Here is a 19617-nt window from a genome sequence, read left to right as displayed (position 1 = left end):
CGGGGCAGTGTGAGTGCAGTATTCTCAGATTACTGCACCCACACTGCTCATGGAGAGTTTGCTCTTCCAGAAAATGGGGGATACGTTCCCTGAACGTGCCCCCCATATTCTAGAAGGTCCAGAGTCGTCGAGGGACCTCCAAAAATGGATTACAGCGACCGAAATTTGTTTATTTTCAATAAATTGGAGAAAGAGGAAATGTTTCGGGGAATGTTTTTTCAAATAAATTTTTTTTTTGTCTTTATTTTTTTCTATTACTGACTGGGTTAGTGATGTCGGGTATCTGTTTAGATGCCGTGACATCACTAACCCCAGGGCTTGATGCCAGGTGACATTACAGCTGGTATCAACCCCGTATATTACCCCGTTTGCCACCGCACCAGGGCACGGGATGAGCTGGAGCGAAGCGCCAGGATTGGCGCATCTAATGGATGCGCCACTTCTGGGGCGGCTGCGGCCTGCTATTTTTAGGCTGGGAAGAGTCCAATAACCATGGCTCTTCTCACCCTGAGAATACCAGACCCCAGCTGTCCGCTTCACCTTGGCTGGTGATCTAATTTGGGGGGGACCCCACGTTTGTTTGTTTGTTTTTAAAAAAAACGCCTGGGGAGCCCTCCAAATTGATCACCAGCCAAGGTGAAGCTGTCAGCTGTGGTTTGCAGGCTACAGCTGTCTGCTTTACCCTAGCTGGCTATCAAAAATAGGGGGGACCCCACGTCGTTTATTTTAATTATTAATTTTTTGGGGGGCTAAATACAAGGCTAGGCACCCTTTAGTGCCACATGAAAGGCACTAAAGGGCGCCAGCTTAAAATATGCAGGGGAATGGGACGTTATATTTGTTTGACATCTATCCATTCATCCATTGTAGCATTTTAGGCTGTGCGCCCACAATCGGGATTTGCAGCGTTTTGGGCACAGAGTGTTTTCCCTGCATCCATAACGCTGCGTTGTGCAGTAGAAGCACAATGGAAGGATTTTTAGAAATCCCATGCCCACTGTGCTTCTTTTCTCCACAGCATAAACCGACCTGTGGCGCAGTTTCACGAGCCTCAGCATGTCAGTTTATGCTGCGGAGACAAGAGTGATCTCTGCAGGTAGCATAGAGCTAAAGTCCACAGCAGCCTGAACCCAAATCGTGGGCATGGGCAGCTGCTTTCTCCTGTGGACAACACTCATATCTCTGCAGGAAGGCTGACATTGTGTACTAGACGTCGTGTTGCTGGATCATGGCCACATAGCCTAACAGTGAGAAATTTGTTGCTACAGCAACATTTTTGTGAAGTACCTGTGGATTCAAAATGCTTACTATACTCCTGAATAAAATCCAGTTTCCAAAATGGGGTCACTTGTGGGGGGTTTCTGCTGTATAGGTACCCAAGGGGCCCTGCTAATCTGACATGGTGCCCGCAATTTATTTCAACTTTTCCAGAATTCAAATGGTGCTTCTTCCATTCCAAGCCCTCGCATTTATCCAAACAGAGGTTTTTGGCCACATGTGGGGTATCCCTGTGCTCATAAGAGATAGGATAACAACCTCTTGGGTCCACGGTTTGTTGTTGCCTCTTGAAAAAGTAAGAAATTTGATGCTAAAGCAACATTTTTGTGAAAAAAATGAAAATTTTCAATATGGCAACCTAAGCTTATCAAATTCTGTGAAGTACTCTTGGATTCAAACTGCTCAATATACACCTAGATAAAAGCCTTGAGGTGTCTTGTTTCCAGAATGGGGTCAGTTGTTGGGGACCTCCACTGTTTAGGCACCTTAGGGGCTTTCCAAATGCAACATAGCGTCCGCTAATGATTCCAGCCAATTGTGCAGTCAAATGGCGCTCCTTCCCTTCCGAGCCCTGCTATGCACTCAAACAGTTGATTTCCACCACACATAAGGTATCAGCATACTCAGGAGAAATTGCACAATAAATCTTATGCTGATTTTTTTCCTTTTACACTTGTAAAAAAAAAAGCTACCTGGTTGAAGTAACAATTTTGTGGAAAAAATGTATTTTTTTTATTTTCACAGCTCAACATTATAAACTTCTGTGAAGCACCTGAGTGTTCAGGGTACTCACCAAACATCTAGATAAATTCCTTCAGGGGTCTATTTTCCAAAATGGGGCCACTTGTGGGGGACCTCTACTGTTTAGGCACCTCAGGGGCTCTCCTAATGCAACATGGCGTCCGCTATTGATTCCAGACAATTTTGCAGTCAAATGGCACTCCTTCCCTTCCGAGCCCTGTCATGTGCCCAAACAGTTGATTTCCACCACATATAAGGTATCACCAAACTCAGGAGAAATTGCACAATAAATTTTATGCTGAATTTTTTCCTTTTACACTTGTAAAAAAAAAAAGCTACCTGGTTGAAGTAACAATTTTGTGGTAAAAATGTATTGTTTTATTTTCACAGCTCAACATTATAAACTTCTGTGAAGCACCTGGGGGTTCAGGGTACTCACCAAACATCTAGATAAATTCCTTGTGGGGTCTATTTTCCGAAATGTGGCCACATGTTGAGGAGCTTCACTGTATAGGCACCTCAGGGGCTCTCCTAATGCAACATGGCGTCCGCTATTGATTCCAGACAATTTTGCAGTCAAATGGCACTCCTTCCCGTCCGAGCCCCGCCGTGTGCCCAAACAGTTGATTTCCACCACATATAAGGTATCGCCAAACTCAGGAGAAATTGCACAATAAATTTCATGGTGACTTTTTTCCTCTTACCCTTGTGAAAAAAAAAGCTACCTGGTTGAAATAACAATTTTGTGGTAAAATTTTATTTTTTTATTTTCATGGCTCAACGTTATAAAATTCTGTGAAGCACCTGGGCGTTCAGGGTACTCACCAAAGATCTAGATAAATTCCTTGAGGGGCCTAGTTTCCAAAATGGGGTTACTTGTGCGAGGTTTCTGCTGTTTAGGTACCTTAGGGGACCTCCAAATGCGACATGGTGCCCGCAATCTTTTTCAGCCAAATTTCCTTTCCAAAATTCAAATATTGTTCCTTCCGTTCCAAGCCCTCCCATTTGTCCAAACAAAGGTTTCACACCACATGTGAGGTATCACTGTGCTCATAGAAAAGTGGGTAACAAACCTTGAGGTCAAATTTTTGGAATTATCTTTTGAAAAAGTGAGAAAATTGGTGCTAAAGCAACATTTTTGAGAAAATTATTAAAATTTTCAATATGACAACGTAACGTTAACAAAATCTGTCAAGTACCTGTGGATCCAAAATGCTCACTATACCCCTAGATAGAAGCCTTGAGGGGTCTAGTTTCCAAAATGGTGTCACTTGTGAGGGGTTTCTTCTGTTTAGGTACCTTAGCGGACCTGTAAATGCAACATGGTGCCCGTAATCTATTTCAGCCAAATTTGCTTTCCAAAATTCAAATATTGCTCCTTCTGTTCCAAGCCCTCCCATTTGTCCAAACAGAGGTTTCTGACCACATGTGGGGTATCAGTGCGTTCATAACAAAGTGGGGAACAAGTTTTGTAGTCCATTTTGTTCTGTTATTTCTTCTAAAAGTGAATAAATTTGGGTTAGAGCAACATTTTTAGGTAAAATTTAATTTTTGCTTTTTTTCATTCCACATTGCTTTTGTTCATGTGAAGCACCTGAAGGGTTAATAAACTTCTTGAATGTGGTTTTGAGTACTTTGGGGGGTGCAGTTTTTAGAATGGTGTCACTTTTGGGTATTTTCTGTCATCTAGGCCTATCAAAGTCACATCAAATATGATGTTGTCCCTAAAAAAATGGTTTTGTAAATTTTGATGTAAAAATGAGAAATCGCTGATAAACTTTGAACTCTTCTAACTTCCTAACAAAAAAAAATTTTGTTTCCAAAATTGTGCTTATGTAAAGTAGACATGTGGGAAATGTTATTTATTAACTAATTTGTGTCACAGAAATCTCTGGTTTAACGGTATAAAAATTCAAAAAGTTGAAAATTGCTAAATTTTCAAAATTTTTGCCAAAATTCAATTTTTTTCATAAATAAACGCAAAAAATATTGTCCTAAATTTGGTACTAACATGAAGTCCAATATGTGACAAAAAAACAGTCTCAGAATCACTGGGATCCGTTGAAGCGTTCCAGAGTTATAACCTCATGAAGTGACACTGGTCAGAATTGCAAAATTTGGTCTGGTCATTAAGGTGAAAATTAGCTCCGTCACTAAGGGGTTAAGCCTCGTTGGCAACACTTCTTTGACTGAAAGCCGCCAGGAGGAATAAAGTTCATTTTGGCAGCCAGGCAGCTTTGGAATGTTATTAACCCCTTAACGACCTTTGACGTACTGAGTACGTCATGGTGACATGGTGCTAAACGACCCATGACGTACTCAGTACGTCATGGCGAAATCGCGGTCCCGGAGCCCCGGGGAGTGAAATTTGTTTAATTAAACGGTAGATTCGGGAAGGAGGGGACCTCTGCCTGACCTCAGGAGGGGTGGTGCCTCCTCCCCGAACCTACAGAGGCTGTGATTGGCTGACGAACGCCGCTCAGCCAATTACAGCCACTGTAATGTTCCAGCCATTGAAAATGGCTGGAACATTGAAATCCAGCCCTGATCAGTGCTGCTGTAGCACTGGCCATTGGCTGGAGCTGGGTGATCGATGCTTCACCCGCCCCCAGCTCTGATTGGAGAGACCGGTCTTGTGACCGATCTCTCCAATCAATGTGGATCTGCGGCCTGTGACCGTCCCTGGAAGCCGAGGACAGCGGTAAGTTGCTGTCCCCGCCGCCAGCCCCTGTCCCCGATCGCCCCGCCGCTGCTCCCGATCCACCGCTGTCCCCGCCGCTGTCTCCGATCGCCCCGCCGCTGCTCCCGATCCACCGCTGTCCCCGGCGCCACGCTCCCGATCCACCGCTGTCCCCGGCGCCATGCTCCCGCTCCACTGCTGTCCCCGCCGCTGCTCCCGATGCACCGCTGTCCCCGCCGCTGCTCCCGATGCACCGCTGTCCCCGCCGCTGCTCCCGATGCACCGCTGTCCCCGCCGCTGCTCCCGATGCACCGCTGTCCCCGCCGCTGCTCCCGATGCACCGCTGTCCCCGCCGCTGCTCCCGATGCACCGCTGTCCCCGCCGCCGCTCCCGATGCACCGCTGTCCCCGCCGCTGCTCCCGATGCACCGCTGTCCCCGCCGCTGCTCCCGATGCACCGCTGTCCCCGCCGCCGCTCCCGATGCACCGCTGTCCCCGCCGCCGCTCCCGGTGCACCGCTGTCCCCGCTGCCGCTCCCGATCCACCGCTGTCCCCGCCGCCGCTCCCGATGCACCGCTGTCCCCGGCGCCATGCTCCCGCTCCACCGCGGTCCCCGCCGCTGCTCCCTATGCACCGCTGTCCCCGCCGCTGCTCCCGATGCACCGCTGTCCCCGCCGCTGCTCCCGATGCACCGCTGTCCCCGCCGCTGTTCCCGATGCACCGCTGTCCCCGCCGCTGCTCCCGATGCACCGCTGTCCCCGCCACTGCTCCCGATGCACCGCTGTCCCCGCCGCCGCTCCCGATCCACCGTTGTCCCCGGCGCCACGCTCCCGATCCACCGTTGTCCCCGGCGCCATGCTCCCGCTCCACCGCTGTCCCCGCCGCCGCTCCCGATCCACCGCTGTCCCCGGCGCCATGCTCCCGCTCCACCGCTGTCCCCACCGCCGCTCCCGATCCACCGCTGTCCCCGGCGCCATGCTCCCACTCCACCGCTGTCCCCGCCGCCGCTCCCGATCCACCGCTGTCCCCGCCGCCATGCTCGCCACTGTCCCCGCCGCCGTCGCACCCACCTTTTTCAGCCGCTGCTGCCCCCGAATCGGCCCCCACTGTTCCCGATCGGCGGCCGCCGCCGCCTCCTTCATCGGCTGCGCCTTCTCCATTGCCACACCTCCTATCCCTCCATGTGCTGCAAGCCACCCTCCCCCCACGTGGGGGGAGGGTGGCTTGCAGCACATGTGGGGGGAGGGTGGCTGGCTTGCAGCACATGTGGGGGGAGGGTGGCTGGCTTGCAGCACATGTGGGGGGAGGGTGGCTGGCTTGCAGCACATGTGCTGCAAGCCACCCTCCCCCCACATGTGCTGCAAGCCACCCTCCCCCCACATGTGCTGCAAGCCACCCTCCCCCTACATGTGCTGCAAGCCACCCTCCCCCCGGGGCCCCCCTCCTCCATGTGCCATCTCTCTCTCCCATCAGACTCTGCCCCCCTCCCCGATCTGCTGCCTGCTCTCTCCCATTTTCCATCTACTGCCCCCTCTCACCCTCCTTGATCTGTTGCCTCCTTCATCTGCTGCCTCTTCTGTCTGCTGTGATCCTGCTGCCTAGATCCATCCTGTAAGGTAGGTATCCCCATCTCACCTCCCCCCCATCCTCTGCCGCGCCTCCATCCGCTGCGCCATTTCCCATCCATCCGCTGCGCCATTTCCCATCATCCATCCGCTGCGCCCTTTCCCATCCTCTGCCGCTCCTCCACCCGCTGCGCCCTTTCCCATCTTCCATCCGCTGCGCCCTTTCTCATCTGCCGCCCCGCCCTCTCGCATCGCATTATCCAGCGCAGTTGCTCGCTTCCAGACTGCAGTGGATGATGCGATGCGAGACTCGTGCATTGCTCTCACGTTTGGCACTGGTCTTATTGGCGGGCGCTCATTTTTTTTTTTTTTTTTACTGATGTCTGTATTTTTTATTTCGCCAAACTAATTTTTTTTGTATGGGGGGGGTCTAGTTTCCAAAATGGGATCACATGTGGGGGAGCTCCATTGTTTAGGCACCTCAGGGGGTCTCCAAATGAAACATGGTGTCTGCTAATAATTCCAATCAATTTTACTGTGAAATGGCGCTCCTTCTCTTCTGAGCCCCGCCGTACGCCCAAACAATTGATTTCCACCACATATGAGGTATCGTCGTACTCAGGAGAAATTGCACAATACATTTTATAGTGCATTTTTTCCTGATACCCTTGTGGAAAAAAAAGCTACCTGTTTGAAAAAACAATTTTGTGGTAAAAAAAAGAATAAAATATTTTCACGGCTGAACATTACAAACGTTTGTGAAGCCTCCAGGGGTTCAAAGTGCTCACTAAACAGCTAGATAAATTCCATGAGGGGTCTAGTTTCCAAAATGGGGTCAATTGTGGGGGAGCTCCATTGTTTAGGCACTTCAGGGGGGTCTCCAAACGCAACATGGCGTCCGCTAATAATTCCAACCAATTTTGCTGTGAAATGGCGCTCCTAACTCTTCTGAGCCCCGCCGTGTGCCCAAACAATTGATTTCCACCACATATGAGGTATCAACGTACTCAGGAGAAATTGCACAATACGTTTTATGGTGCATTTTTTCCTGATACCCTTGTGATAAAAAAAGCTACCTGGTTGAAGCAACAGTTTTGTGGTAAAAAAAATGTTTTTTCTTTTTACGGCTCAACGTTATAAACTTCTGTGAAGCCCCCAGGGGTTCAAAGTGCACATCAAACATCTAGAAAAAATATTTGAGGGCTCTAGTTTCCAAAATGGGGTCACTTATGGGGGAGCTCCATTGTTTAGGCACCTCAGGGAGTCTTCAAACCCGACATGGCGTCCGCTAATGAGTGCAGCTAATTTTGCACTCAAAAATTCACATGGCGCTCCTTGCCTTCCGAGTCCTGCTGTGTGCCCAAACATTTGATTACCACCACATATGGGGTATCTGCGTACTCAGGAGAAAATGCACAATACATTTTATGGTGCATTTTTTCCTGATACCCTTGTGATAAAAAAAGCTACCTGGTTGAAGCAACAGTTTTGTGGTAAAAAAAATTTTTTTTCTTTTCACGGCTCAACGTTATAAACTTCTGTGAAGCCCCCAGGGGTTCAAAGTGCACATCAAACATCTAGAAAAAATATTTGAGGGCTCTAGTTTCCAAAATGGGGTCATTTGTGGGGGAGCTCCATTGTTTAGGCACCTCAGGGAGTCTTCAAACCCGACATGGTGTTCGCTAATGAGTGCAGCTAATTTTGCACTCAAAAATTCAAATGGTGCTCCTTGCCTTCCAAGTCCTGCTGTGTGCCCAAACATTTGATTACCACCACATATGGGGTATCTGCGTACTCAGGAGAAAATGCACGATACATTTTATGATGCATTTTTCCTGATACCCTTGTGAAAATACTAATTTTTATGGCTAAAGTAACATTTTTGTGTTAAAAAAGTAAAATTTTCATTTTTTCGTCTACATTGCTTTGGTTGCTGTGAAGCTCCTAAAGGGTTAATAAACTTCTTGGATGTGGTTTTGAGCAGAGTGAGGGGTGCAGATTTTAGAATTGGGTCACTTTTGGGTATTTTCTGTCGCCTAGGTTTCTCAAATCACTCCAAATGTGATGTGGTACCTAAAAAAATTTTTTTTGTAAATTTTGTTGGAAAAATGAGAAATTGGTGATGAACTTTGAACCCTTCTAACTTCCTAACGGAATTTTTTTTTTTTCAAAAATTGCGCTGGTGTAAAGTAGACATGTGGGAAATGTTATTTAGTAACTATTTTGTGTGACATATCTCTCAGATTTATGGGCATAAAATTTCAAATTTTGAAAATTGCAAAATTTTCAAGATTTTCGCCAAATTTCTGAAATTTTCACAAATAAACGCAAAACATATCGGCCTAAATTTACCACTGACATGAAGTACAATATGTCACGAAAAAACAATCTCAGAATCGCCAGGATCCGTTGAAGTGTTACAGAGTTATAACCTGTCAAAGTGACACTGGTCAAAATTGCAAAAAATGGCCGGGTCTTTAAGGTGAAAACAGGCTGGGGGCTGAAGGGGTTAACCTGCAGATTAACCTCGTCATATATGCAGGTTAATATCATTTGGATCCCTTTAATACTTTGCCCAACATAAATCTTTGACTATTGTCTGCTCTTCCTAAATAATATACTTTATATAGTACTTACTAAGTTAGTTTTTCAGTTTTCAAACTAATGTACTACAGTTTTGGCTTGGACCGTGAAGAAGGCGGCCTATACCGCCGAAATGCGTTGTCCGTAGCGCTCTCTTGCAATTTATTATTTACAACTCTGCTATATATATATTTTAATTTTTCTATCAATAAATCCATTGTTTTATGTCAACCAGACCTCTTGATATTTGCTGGATCACTCTTCCTTTTCTATAATGTACTACAGTATATTAATTTTAGCCATACAGTGCCTATTACATCCATATATATTATTTAGATGCAGTCTAGATTGAAATATAGACTAGTGAATAATCATTGATGACTTACCCTTAAAGGGAACCTGACAGGAGATTCATGCTGCCCAAACCATAGCTGGCATTAATCAGACAAAGGCTGTGTTATGGCAGCAATGTAAGTTTTACTCTCAAGCACTGCGGGAAAACATACATTTTGAAAAGTGATCTGAAACCCTGTGTCTCAGATGACTAGTCCAAGAGCTCAGTACCCGTCAGCTTCATCACATCCGGTTATAGGGAGCACGGATGGGAGAAAGCAGTCAGGACCGGCCTCCTGGACCAGTCATCCGTGACACACGTGTCAGTCTTTGAAAGTATGTTTTCTCTAAAACAACACAATGTTTCAAAGTAAAACATACACAGTTGTGATTACACAGCCTTTACAGTCATATGAAAAAGTTTGGGCACCCCTATTAATGTTAACCTTTTTTCTTTATAACAAATTGGGTTTTTGCAACAGCTATTTCTATTTTATATATCTAATAACTGATGGACTGAGTAATATTTCTGGATTAAAATGAGTTTATTGCACAGAAAATGTGCAATCCGCATTTAAACAAAATTTGACAGGTGCAAAAGTATGGCCACCCTTATCAATTTCTTGATTTGAACACTCCTAACTACTTTTTACTGACATACTAAAGCACTAAATAGGTTTTGTAACCTCATTGAGCTTTGAACTTCATAGGCAGGTGTATCCAATCATGAGAAAAGGTATTTAAGGTGGCCACTTGCAAGTTGTTCTCCTATTTGAATCTCCTATGAAGAGTGGCATCATGCGCTCCTCAAAACAACTCTAAAATGATCTCAAAACAAAGATTATTCAACATAGTTGTTCAGGGGAAGGATACAAAAAGTTGTCTCAGAGATTTAAACTGTCAGTTTCCACTGTGAGGAACATAGTAAGGAAATGGAAGAACACAGGTACAGTTCTTGTTAAGCCCAGAAGTGTCAGGCCAAGAAAAATATCAGAAAGGCAGAGAAGAAGAATGGTGAGAATAGTCAAGGACAATCCACAGACCACCTCCAAAGACCTGCAGCATGATCCTGCTGCAGATGGTGTCAATGTGCAATGGTTAACAATACAGCGCACGTTGCACAAGGAGAAGCTGTATGGAAGAGTGATGCGAAAGAAGCCGTTTCTGCAAGCACGCCACAAACAGAGTCGCCTGAGGTATGCAAAAGCACATTTGGACAAGCCAGTTACATTTTGGAAGAAGGTCCTGTGGACTGATGAAACAAAGATTGAGTTGTTTGGTCATACAAAAAGACGTTATGCATGGAGGCAAAAAAAACACGGCATTCCAAGAAAACACTTGCTACCCACAGTAAAATTTGGTAAAGGTTCCATCATGCTTTGGGGCTGTGGGGCCAATGCCGGCACCGGGAATCTTGTTAAAGTTGAGGGCGCATGGATTCAACTCAGTATCAGCAGATTCTTGACAATAATGTGCAAGAATCAGTGACGAAGTTGAAGTTACGCAGGGTATGGATATTTCAGCAAAACAATGATCCAAAACACCGCTTCAAATCTACTCAGTAATTCATGCAGAGGAACAATTACAATGTTCTGGAATAGCCATCCCAGTCCCCAGACCTGAATATCATTTAAAATCTGTGGGATGATTTGAAGCATGCTGTCCATGCTCAGCGACCATCAAACTTAACTGAACTGGAATTGTTTTGTAAACAGGAAAGGTCAAATATACCTTCATCCAGGATCCATGAACTCATTAAAAGCTACAGGAAGCGACTAGAGGCTGTTATTTTTGCAAAAGGAGGATCTACAAAATATTAATGTCACTTTTATGTTGAAGTGCCCAGTGAGTGAACCGGTCAAATTTTGTTTAAATGCGGATTGCACATTTTCTGTTAGTATAATAAACCTTATTTCAATCCAGAAATATTACTCAGTCCATCAGTTATTAGATATATGAAACTGAAATAGCTGTTGCAAAAACCCAAATTGTTATAAAGAAAAAAGGTTAACATTAATAGGGGTGCCCAAACTTTTTCATATGACTGTATCTAATTAATGCCAGCCATGGTTCGGCATAAAGGAGTAAGGCCAGGCTCAACTGCAAAAAAGGAGGTGCTTAAGGGAAACAAAAGACTACAATTTAGATAAATCCCTAGAACTCATTGAAACAAGAGTCTGTATTAATGCAAAAAGTGTTTTATCCATAGAATATCTGCAAAACAAAAAACAACACCTCAACTAGAACTTAAGCAAAGCTAACATTTCGGCCAGACTTGGCCTTTATCGAGGTTTTGCGTATCATAAAGTTGGGGGGAAAAGACGAACTGGACGTCAAATAAGACCGTATTGTTACGGAACTGCCTGATAAAAGGTGGAATCAGGTTATCAGGCAGTCAGGGTCCACCGTGCAGAGAAACCTGCTGCTGGTGATAGCAGAAGGTTGGGGAAACCCATACCACAAAAGCGGTACTTGTCGCTGTTACCTCACAGCGGCACTAGGGCCAACTGCGTCACTCACTGTTTAGCTCACAGCGACTACCGAATTAGCATAAATGTAAATAAGGGAATGCTAATAAACTTATGGCAAGTGCCTAAATAATAATATAGGTGGACCTGTGATTCCTGTCCAATCACAGGAACTACAAAAGCATGCAGATGGTAACCCCAACCGGAATCCACTAACTAACTCTTCTGTTGCCTCACAGAGGTAAGTATTAGATATAGTGTGAAGATAGGAAATCCGTTACAGGTTACAGAGATCCCCGACGCTAACATCTATTAGCTCATAGAGGGTATGTACCTAAGGTGTAGGTGCAAACAGTACTAGCCGTACTGTCTAGGCTCGATGTATAACTCCTTGCTTAATCCATTGTGCTAGCCGCACTATAGGGAGCGAGAGATCTCTCTATGCTAGCCACAGAGAATCCTCTGAGAGCACAGTGACAGAGTTCCCTGCCTAAGCCCGGTTCCACTAAGGTGCAAGGAAGCGGGCACTAGTAGGTAGGTAGCGCTTGACCAGCGGGTGTACACTGGCTTGTGACAGTAGTGTAGGCTAGCTAGTATGAGAGGTCACACATGAGGCGTCTACCCCATGCATGCACCAAGAACGACTGAGCACCGAGCAGCGTGCTGCAGGGTTATTTATAGATAAATCACCTCCCACAAGATGGAGGCGCCCAGCAGCCAATCGGCTCTCAGCCAATAGGAATCCAGAGCATTATCGATGACGTCACCCGCGGCCAATCAGCAAGCAGTGCATCACAGTCATGTGATCCCGCATCATCGATGACGTCACCTGTGGCCTATCAATGGCTACAACGTGGTGAGCATGCTCAGAATGAGCCAAAGCTGACTTAGTGCAGAAATCAGCTTGTCTACTCACACATGCGCAGAAGCCCCATTTCAGGACTTAGCCTCAGCCGCTAACGATTTCTCAGGCGGGTAGAACGCCGTGGCAGAGCACCAGAGGGAGAAGGAGGAGGACGCGGGCCAGCAGATCCATGACCCACCCGTAACACGTATCTTAGAGGAGGCATTAGTTTTCGTGGTCACTTTGCAGTACCTTAGGAGGCATGGGAGATAGGTGAAGGAGAGGAGGAAGTGAGAAGCACTTATGTCAATGAATGTTAAATAATCAGAAAAGAAGGGTCTACTTTTTTTTTCCCAAAAACAGTATCCCCCTAATCCATGGTAATGAGAAAACAATTGAGAAAGGTGTTCGCCTGCACCACTGAGGCACATAAATGTGTATCACAAGATGAACAGTATATCACAATGTGTATATCACAAGAAATAGAATGACATATTTCTTTTTTCTTGTGATATAGTGTGGTTACATTTTTGCTTCGACTTCACCTAGAATTGAAAGCAGTGCCACATTATCTTTCTAAATTCAGTACATATTGCAAAGATATTCAAGAGTTTATGCCAACTGAATTTTTTGTAACAACACAAAATACATAATATAAAAAATATTTTGCAGTTTGGGGGTGCCAATAAGGGGTTAAAATCTTCACCATCCAACAATTTTCAGTTTCCGGTCCATCGGACACGTCAGCAAACTGAAGCCACTGAAGGGTAGCCCTGAGAACCGCTTCCTACCTAATCGCATGTACAGCTCTCCTTATGATAATCCCGCCTGGTGGGATGTCACCTATGCATCACACCGTAATGGTGACATTGCACCAGGCACCTAACTAAAAGGAGAGGTAGTAGGAGTCAATTCTCTTGGCTCCTGTTCAGATTACTATTGGGGTTGATATTTTGAGTCCTGTGAATGAATTCACATCAACTCAACCAATGGTCCTTTTAACGACCAGATAATATTCACCTATACTACATCAGAACATTACTTTACTGACAGGGCCGTAACTACCGCGGTTGCAGAGATCGCTACCGCAACCGGGCCGAGGGGTACAGGAGGCCCATTGGCCCCAGTCCCTGATTTAGATGATGTGTGTCCGTGGGCACACATCCAGCTGAAATATATTGCAGCAGAGAGACCCTAGAGATGAATGAACCCGAGGTTCAGTGTTTGGTTTTTTGGTTTTCGTATTAAACACAGACTTTCCATAAATAACAGAGTTCTGGTTTGGAGTTTGGGTGCTTTACATATGAACATCACTCACATGAGCATCATTGTGCTTGGGTATGCTCAGTGCTTAGCCCATTGAGAGCCGATTGCAGTGTTTCAACAGCTCACACTGGGGTTAACAACAGAATGATCGGATGTAGTGTGCAACAAACAAGTGATCTCTTTATGATCGTCTGCATGTGGGCATAGACCCAAACTGCTCATCTAGTGACTCCCATTGGAGTTCAGGTCAAGTCCGGGTCCCAAACTGAACTTTATCTAAAGTCCGGCTGCACCCGCCGAACAGAAATTCCGCAGGTCCACTCAACTCTAGACACAATGTGCTTCAAATTTTTCCGTATATAGAAAGTTTAATATCCTTGAAGAATTGGTAATTGGAGAAGAATTGTCTTGAAAACGGAAGCCCGATTTCTAAGGTCGTGTTCAGATGAGCATACAAAAAAAATTGTTCAGTTTTCATCCACAAAAATCGGACAACTTTCATCCATATTGTCATCCGTATACTATCCACGTGTCCATTTTTTTCTTACATCAGTATAACAATCATATGGCTTCTGTATATATATAAATCAACAGTTTAAAATTTACTTGACCAAGTACAGTTTCCTATGTGAAAAATGGCAAACAATACAAAAAAAAATCAGATTTTATATAGTTGATCTGTATAGGATCCCATTTTTTCTGCACACCCATATCTTGAATGGATGAGCTTCATTCAAAATATGGAAGAAATTAGTGCATCCTGATATTTTTATTACAGTGTGTGTAAAACTCTTTGAATTACATTGGTCAGTGTGTTGTCCAAGTTTTACATGGACAACACACATCAGTGTTATACACTTGTCTGAACGAGGTCTAACCTGAACTGTAGTTTCCCAATCTTGATTATGAAAACAAGGTCTTAATTATGAAAATAATTTAAGCTTCATTCACATTTCTTACAAACATGGTCTGTTAGACCTATGATATATAACACTCAACATGATTTAGCATTGTATTGCTTTAATGATGTAGCAGTCTGGTTACTGGGTTTGAAATCAATTCACACTCACACAGACTATGAAACCTATGAGTAAGACCAATTATTCGAAACACGTCAGATATGAAATGACTGCTGTGTTATGATCTTGAAATAAAAAGACCAAAAACTAACCAGCACCTCCTGACAGAATATGTGTGAACAGGTGCAAACTGCTATGACAGCAAATTATGTAAAAGAAAAATACTTTAGCACAGCTCTGCTAAGATGTTTGCAGATACTGAATATATGAAATTTAGAGTGCTTACGGCTATATAAAATATATTTATAAAATAATGGGTCTTAGCATATAAATTGACCAATTCATGTGAGTCCAACAACCATGACAAGGTGACTTTTGTTAGGTAGGACCCTAAATCTAATATTTATCAAAAATGCCTTTCCCAAGATATAAAGTCAAAGTACCGGTAGGATCCAGTACTAACTAAAAATAGCCGTAGGTTGATGGGAGGAGCTCAGGTATATATAGATTTGTAGAAGGATATATTTACTATACTTGGTAACAACCTGACTAATTCTCTCTTTGTGTGTTCTACAGATACCTCTACCTACTGTTTTCAGAAGATGACCTGTTATCATTAGAAGACTGGGTTTTTAATACTGAAGCACATCCATTGCCAATAAATACACTAAGAACCATTTGAAGCACAATAAACCAATAAATATCTAATCAGTGTTTTTATCTGAAATGTAAATTTTCATACAAAAGAAATTCTATTTTGTGATCTAATTTGAGATACCAAGAGTTGCATAAAATACAATGTCAGAACTTGTTCCTTGTTACATTTTAGCACTAAAAGAAATGGTGGCCTTTTGCAGAAATTTCTGCTTTTCTTATTTCTGTACTTATTATTATTAGAAGCAGAAAATTATGATTTAGAATAAAAATCTAAATGTATCTAAGTGTTTGTAAAGAAAATGTCTGGGATGCTCTTACTAATGCTACGTGCCAATTTAGATATCTGCTCTCTGTTTAGAAGATTTTGTAACAGTTCTACTGAGATTTTGGTCATAATAGAAGTTAGCTTTATGTTACATTGTCAATGCTATAACTTTTGCAACAGTTTCCCAATATTTTCAGCATCAAAAAGATTTTAGAAAAAGATTTTACAAAACCAACTGCATACATTATTAAATAGATCTCTTACACCTGATGACATTGTCATACTTACTTTGAAAAATCTATGTCTAAACGACTGTGTAATAGTTTCTGAAAGCTTAACAAAGTAAGTACATCAGTTTAAGAGATATGTTTAACAATGTATGAGGTTTGTATTCTAAAATCTGGTGATAGATCATCTGCTTCAAATTTACATAAATTTGTCCATAGACAAGAGACTGGTCGTTGGACACAACTTATGTCTACCTTTGGTCAGTGCAAAACTTCTAAGCCATACCAAAAAATAATTTTTAAAAATAACTTCTCTATAAAGTTCCGAATGCCCCCCCAGGCCCTCTCTCTTTCAGCTCCCTTAAAGACTCCATAATTGAAACCACCATACCATATGCCACCCTAAGTGACTGCCTACTTTGCCTATCTCTTACCCGTGCCCTACTATAAATTGAACAATTATACCATAACTTCAAATTTGACACAACAGATCAAAATGTACGACAGATTGTTGCCTATCAAAGGCTTTGATAAAAGAACATGGCCAATTAATACATAACTATTAAGAAAAATGGTTAAAATTTCCTATAAGGTTAATATTTATGTTATGACTCTGGCCATAGTAGACATTGCCTGCTTTACTATAAACTGTGCAGTCTGTTCTCAAAACACAGGAGTTGTGAAAATCAAACGTTCAGAGGTCAACATGAACATTCCTACAATACGATCATCAGACTTATCTAAAATCTGTAAAAAAAAATACAAAATTATTATTTCCCTTGAGCAAGTATACATACAATCTGAGATCCCTATGCCTATAAGTAATTTTAATAAGCAGTAAGAAAATAGAAAAGAACTTCACACAATTCTCTAGGTCCTCATCTGGCTTTTTGAGGAGTCCATCTTTGACATTCATGTTTCTTGAATGGGTGTGTATACAGGGACAACAGCTTTAAATTCATAAGGATAGCTCATTGATATCAGATCGGTATCAGATACTCATTTTACCAATCTATCAGCTGTTATTCGCTATGTAAAGCGTGAATGGAGCTGAAAGGAGCAAAATGATATCAGTAGGGGTCTGACATATCACACCCACCGATCAGCTGTTCTTGGCTCTGGTTGCTGGTTGTAAGCAGTGTATGGAGCTGAACAACCAGTGCCGAGAACTGAAGACAAAAAAAGGAAAACCAAGTTAGGTAATGTGATTTGCGGTTAGAAAACCTTGAAACGTGCAGAAACTAAACTGCAAATACCATGTGAGTCTCCTGCATGCTTTCACCGGCCTATTTCAGCAGTGCAGATAGACGTCACACTTTATTTACACTTTCTCCTAAGAACTAAAGATCAGTTTATATTCTTTTAAATTAGACTTGAGCGAGTCGCTAACTATTTGTACTCGCTATACTCATGACAAGTACTCCCTAATACTCGGGTATTCATTCAGAATAGCATGTGCAATGCAAGTCAATGGGAAAACTCGCAACCGTAATGAGCAACCCCAATGCCGCACTATTCACTACTCGCATGACAAGTACAGCAATCAGGTTAATATTTACTTTGCGAGTTTTCTCCATTGACGTGCATTGCACATGCTATTCGGAACGAATATGTGAGTATTAGACAGTATTCATTATGAGTATAATGAGTACGAATAGTTAGGTACTCCCTCAACTCTATTTTAAATAAAAGCTAGTCTGCAGTACACAGCAGTGGCCACTACATGCTGAAAAGAGCTGTACAGTTCAGCTCCATTCAATGCTTACATCTGGCGACCAGAGCTAATAACAGCTTATCAGTGGGGTGCCGAATGTGAGACCCCTACTGGCCTAATATTGATCTAAGGATTATATAGGAATTGCATAAATGGTATAGGAATGATGTGCTGACAGAAGCCAGCTATACAAAATAGATGGTCTTTCGGAAGAACAATGGTTCAGTTGATTGTTTGGCTGGTTGCCATCTCGGTTGACTTTTCCAGTCACAAAAGTATTTGTTTGGCCAAGCGCTCCTGTGCTACCTTGAGAGAGAGGTATCTCTGGGAGAACAAAATCGAACATACCGGATCCTTCACTCCCCTAACAATTAATTGTCCGGTGCCCCAATACACATTACTGTGTGCAAAACCCGTTAACAAGTTGGGTTCGACCAGCCTCAGTCTAAAAAGTATGGGGGGGCTTTAGATCACCAAAGTACAATCCATTGGAACTTTAGACTGCCATAATCAATAGCCAATAATCTGTTAGAGGATTTGGCTGGGAAGCATCAGCAAATACAAATTCTGCTTAGATTTTTAAGTGATTCTAATAACATTATATTAGGAAAACTGCAATTATGTATTCCTGTAATGGAATTGTTAAAGAAGATTTAAAATTGGAATTCACTTGACACATGTTTAAAAGTGATTTTTCAAAGTGTAATACATTTGAACACCATTACTAAGGCCCTTTGCTCATTGCTTTTGGGAGATCTGATCTCCCATATGTCTTTTTAAATCAAAAGGAGGATCAAATCTCAGCACAAGAGGGAAGGGAAACATTTCTTCATATTTTGTTCTTACTCTCCCTTGTGCTACAATCTGATCCTTCTTTTGATCTGAAAAGACATAAGGGAGAAGGAATCTCCCACAAGTGATGTGCAGTGGGTCTTTACACAGTTTATGTTTGAGAAGCATGGATTGTACAACTGAAAACATACACAGCTAAAATGACTTATACTTGACCTTGAAAATCCCAGTTCTGAGACTTTCAATTTCTATTTCATTTTACTTATTCAAAGCCATTGCTCATCATATTGCATGTTTTTGTGTTAAGCATGACCGATCTTTTCCGTTGGAATAATATATCATCCCCCATTCACCATAGATGAAATTTTTGCTCTACAGGATGCTAAAGTGTAGTTCATTTTGAATGCCTAAATGTATTTCCTATGTATCTTTTATTCATTAAAAGCCACTTGCTGTTTTAACGGAACATGACACACACAGCTTCTTTGTTAAATTATACTTGCCTTACAATGCCTAACTTGAATGCATATTCTTCTACACATGACGCTTCATGCAAAAGCGTACAGTGTGTGCTAAAAGCATGCACAATGTACAGACAGCTGAGTGTTTCCACTAATGTAATAAAGAGACAGTTACACTCTGAAATACTAAGGCATGCACACAATGAATATAGGAATATGAACATGCATTACTGTTAAGGAAAAACATGAAAAAATAAGGTGTAAAAGTGGTAAAAATCAATAACTAATACAACATTGCCAATAAAGTATTACGTATTTTGGACAGCTGTATGTTATTGACAGATATAAATAAGCAAATTACTTCTGATGAATAGAGGATATAATTCTCCAACAAATAAATGTTGTCTAGGTGTGGCTGGAGGAGTTTAATAAGATATAGATGCTCAGAGGCCCATTATACTACAGTATCCGCAGGTGTTACAAGAATAAAAAAGCAATAAGACAATAATATATCATATTATATGCTCACAAAGCCTCCCTTGGCTTATACTCGAGTTTCCTTGGTGTCCTCTTAAGTGCTTCTTGCGGACCACTGGTACAAAGACCCGTCGATGATCTTGGCCGGTACACCGGGCCACCACTGCCGTCAGCGCTTTACTTCAGTTGAATGATTTGCGGCGCAGCAAATCATTCAACTGAAGTAAATAAAGAGTTGATGGTTGAGG

At 42.9% G+C, this 19617-nt stretch overlaps 1 protein-coding gene across 1 annotated transcript in view; it reads left to right on the top strand.

The window, feature by feature from the left end:
• Positions 1-19422, top strand: part of LOC142291505 (mannosyl-oligosaccharide 1,2-alpha-mannosidase IA-like) — a 259237-nt gene extending 239815 nt beyond the window's left edge. The window contains exon 13 of the mRNA XM_075336074.1: positions 15353-19422. Within this exon, the coding sequence (XP_075192189.1) occupies positions 15353-15458 (106 nt within the window). The 3' untranslated portion in view covers positions 15459-19422. The remainder of the gene's footprint in view (positions 1-15352) is intronic.
• Positions 19423-19617: the final 195 nt, after the last annotated feature.

The sequence above is a fragment of the Anomaloglossus baeobatrachus genome, chromosome 2, assembly GCF_048569485.1.
Source record: "Anomaloglossus baeobatrachus isolate aAnoBae1 chromosome 2, aAnoBae1.hap1, whole genome shotgun sequence".
NCBI lineage: Eukaryota > Metazoa > Chordata > Amphibia > Anura > Aromobatidae > Anomaloglossus > Anomaloglossus baeobatrachus.
The sequence above is the reverse complement of the archived record's forward strand: the minus strand, read 5'-3'. Positions and strand labels throughout refer to the sequence as shown.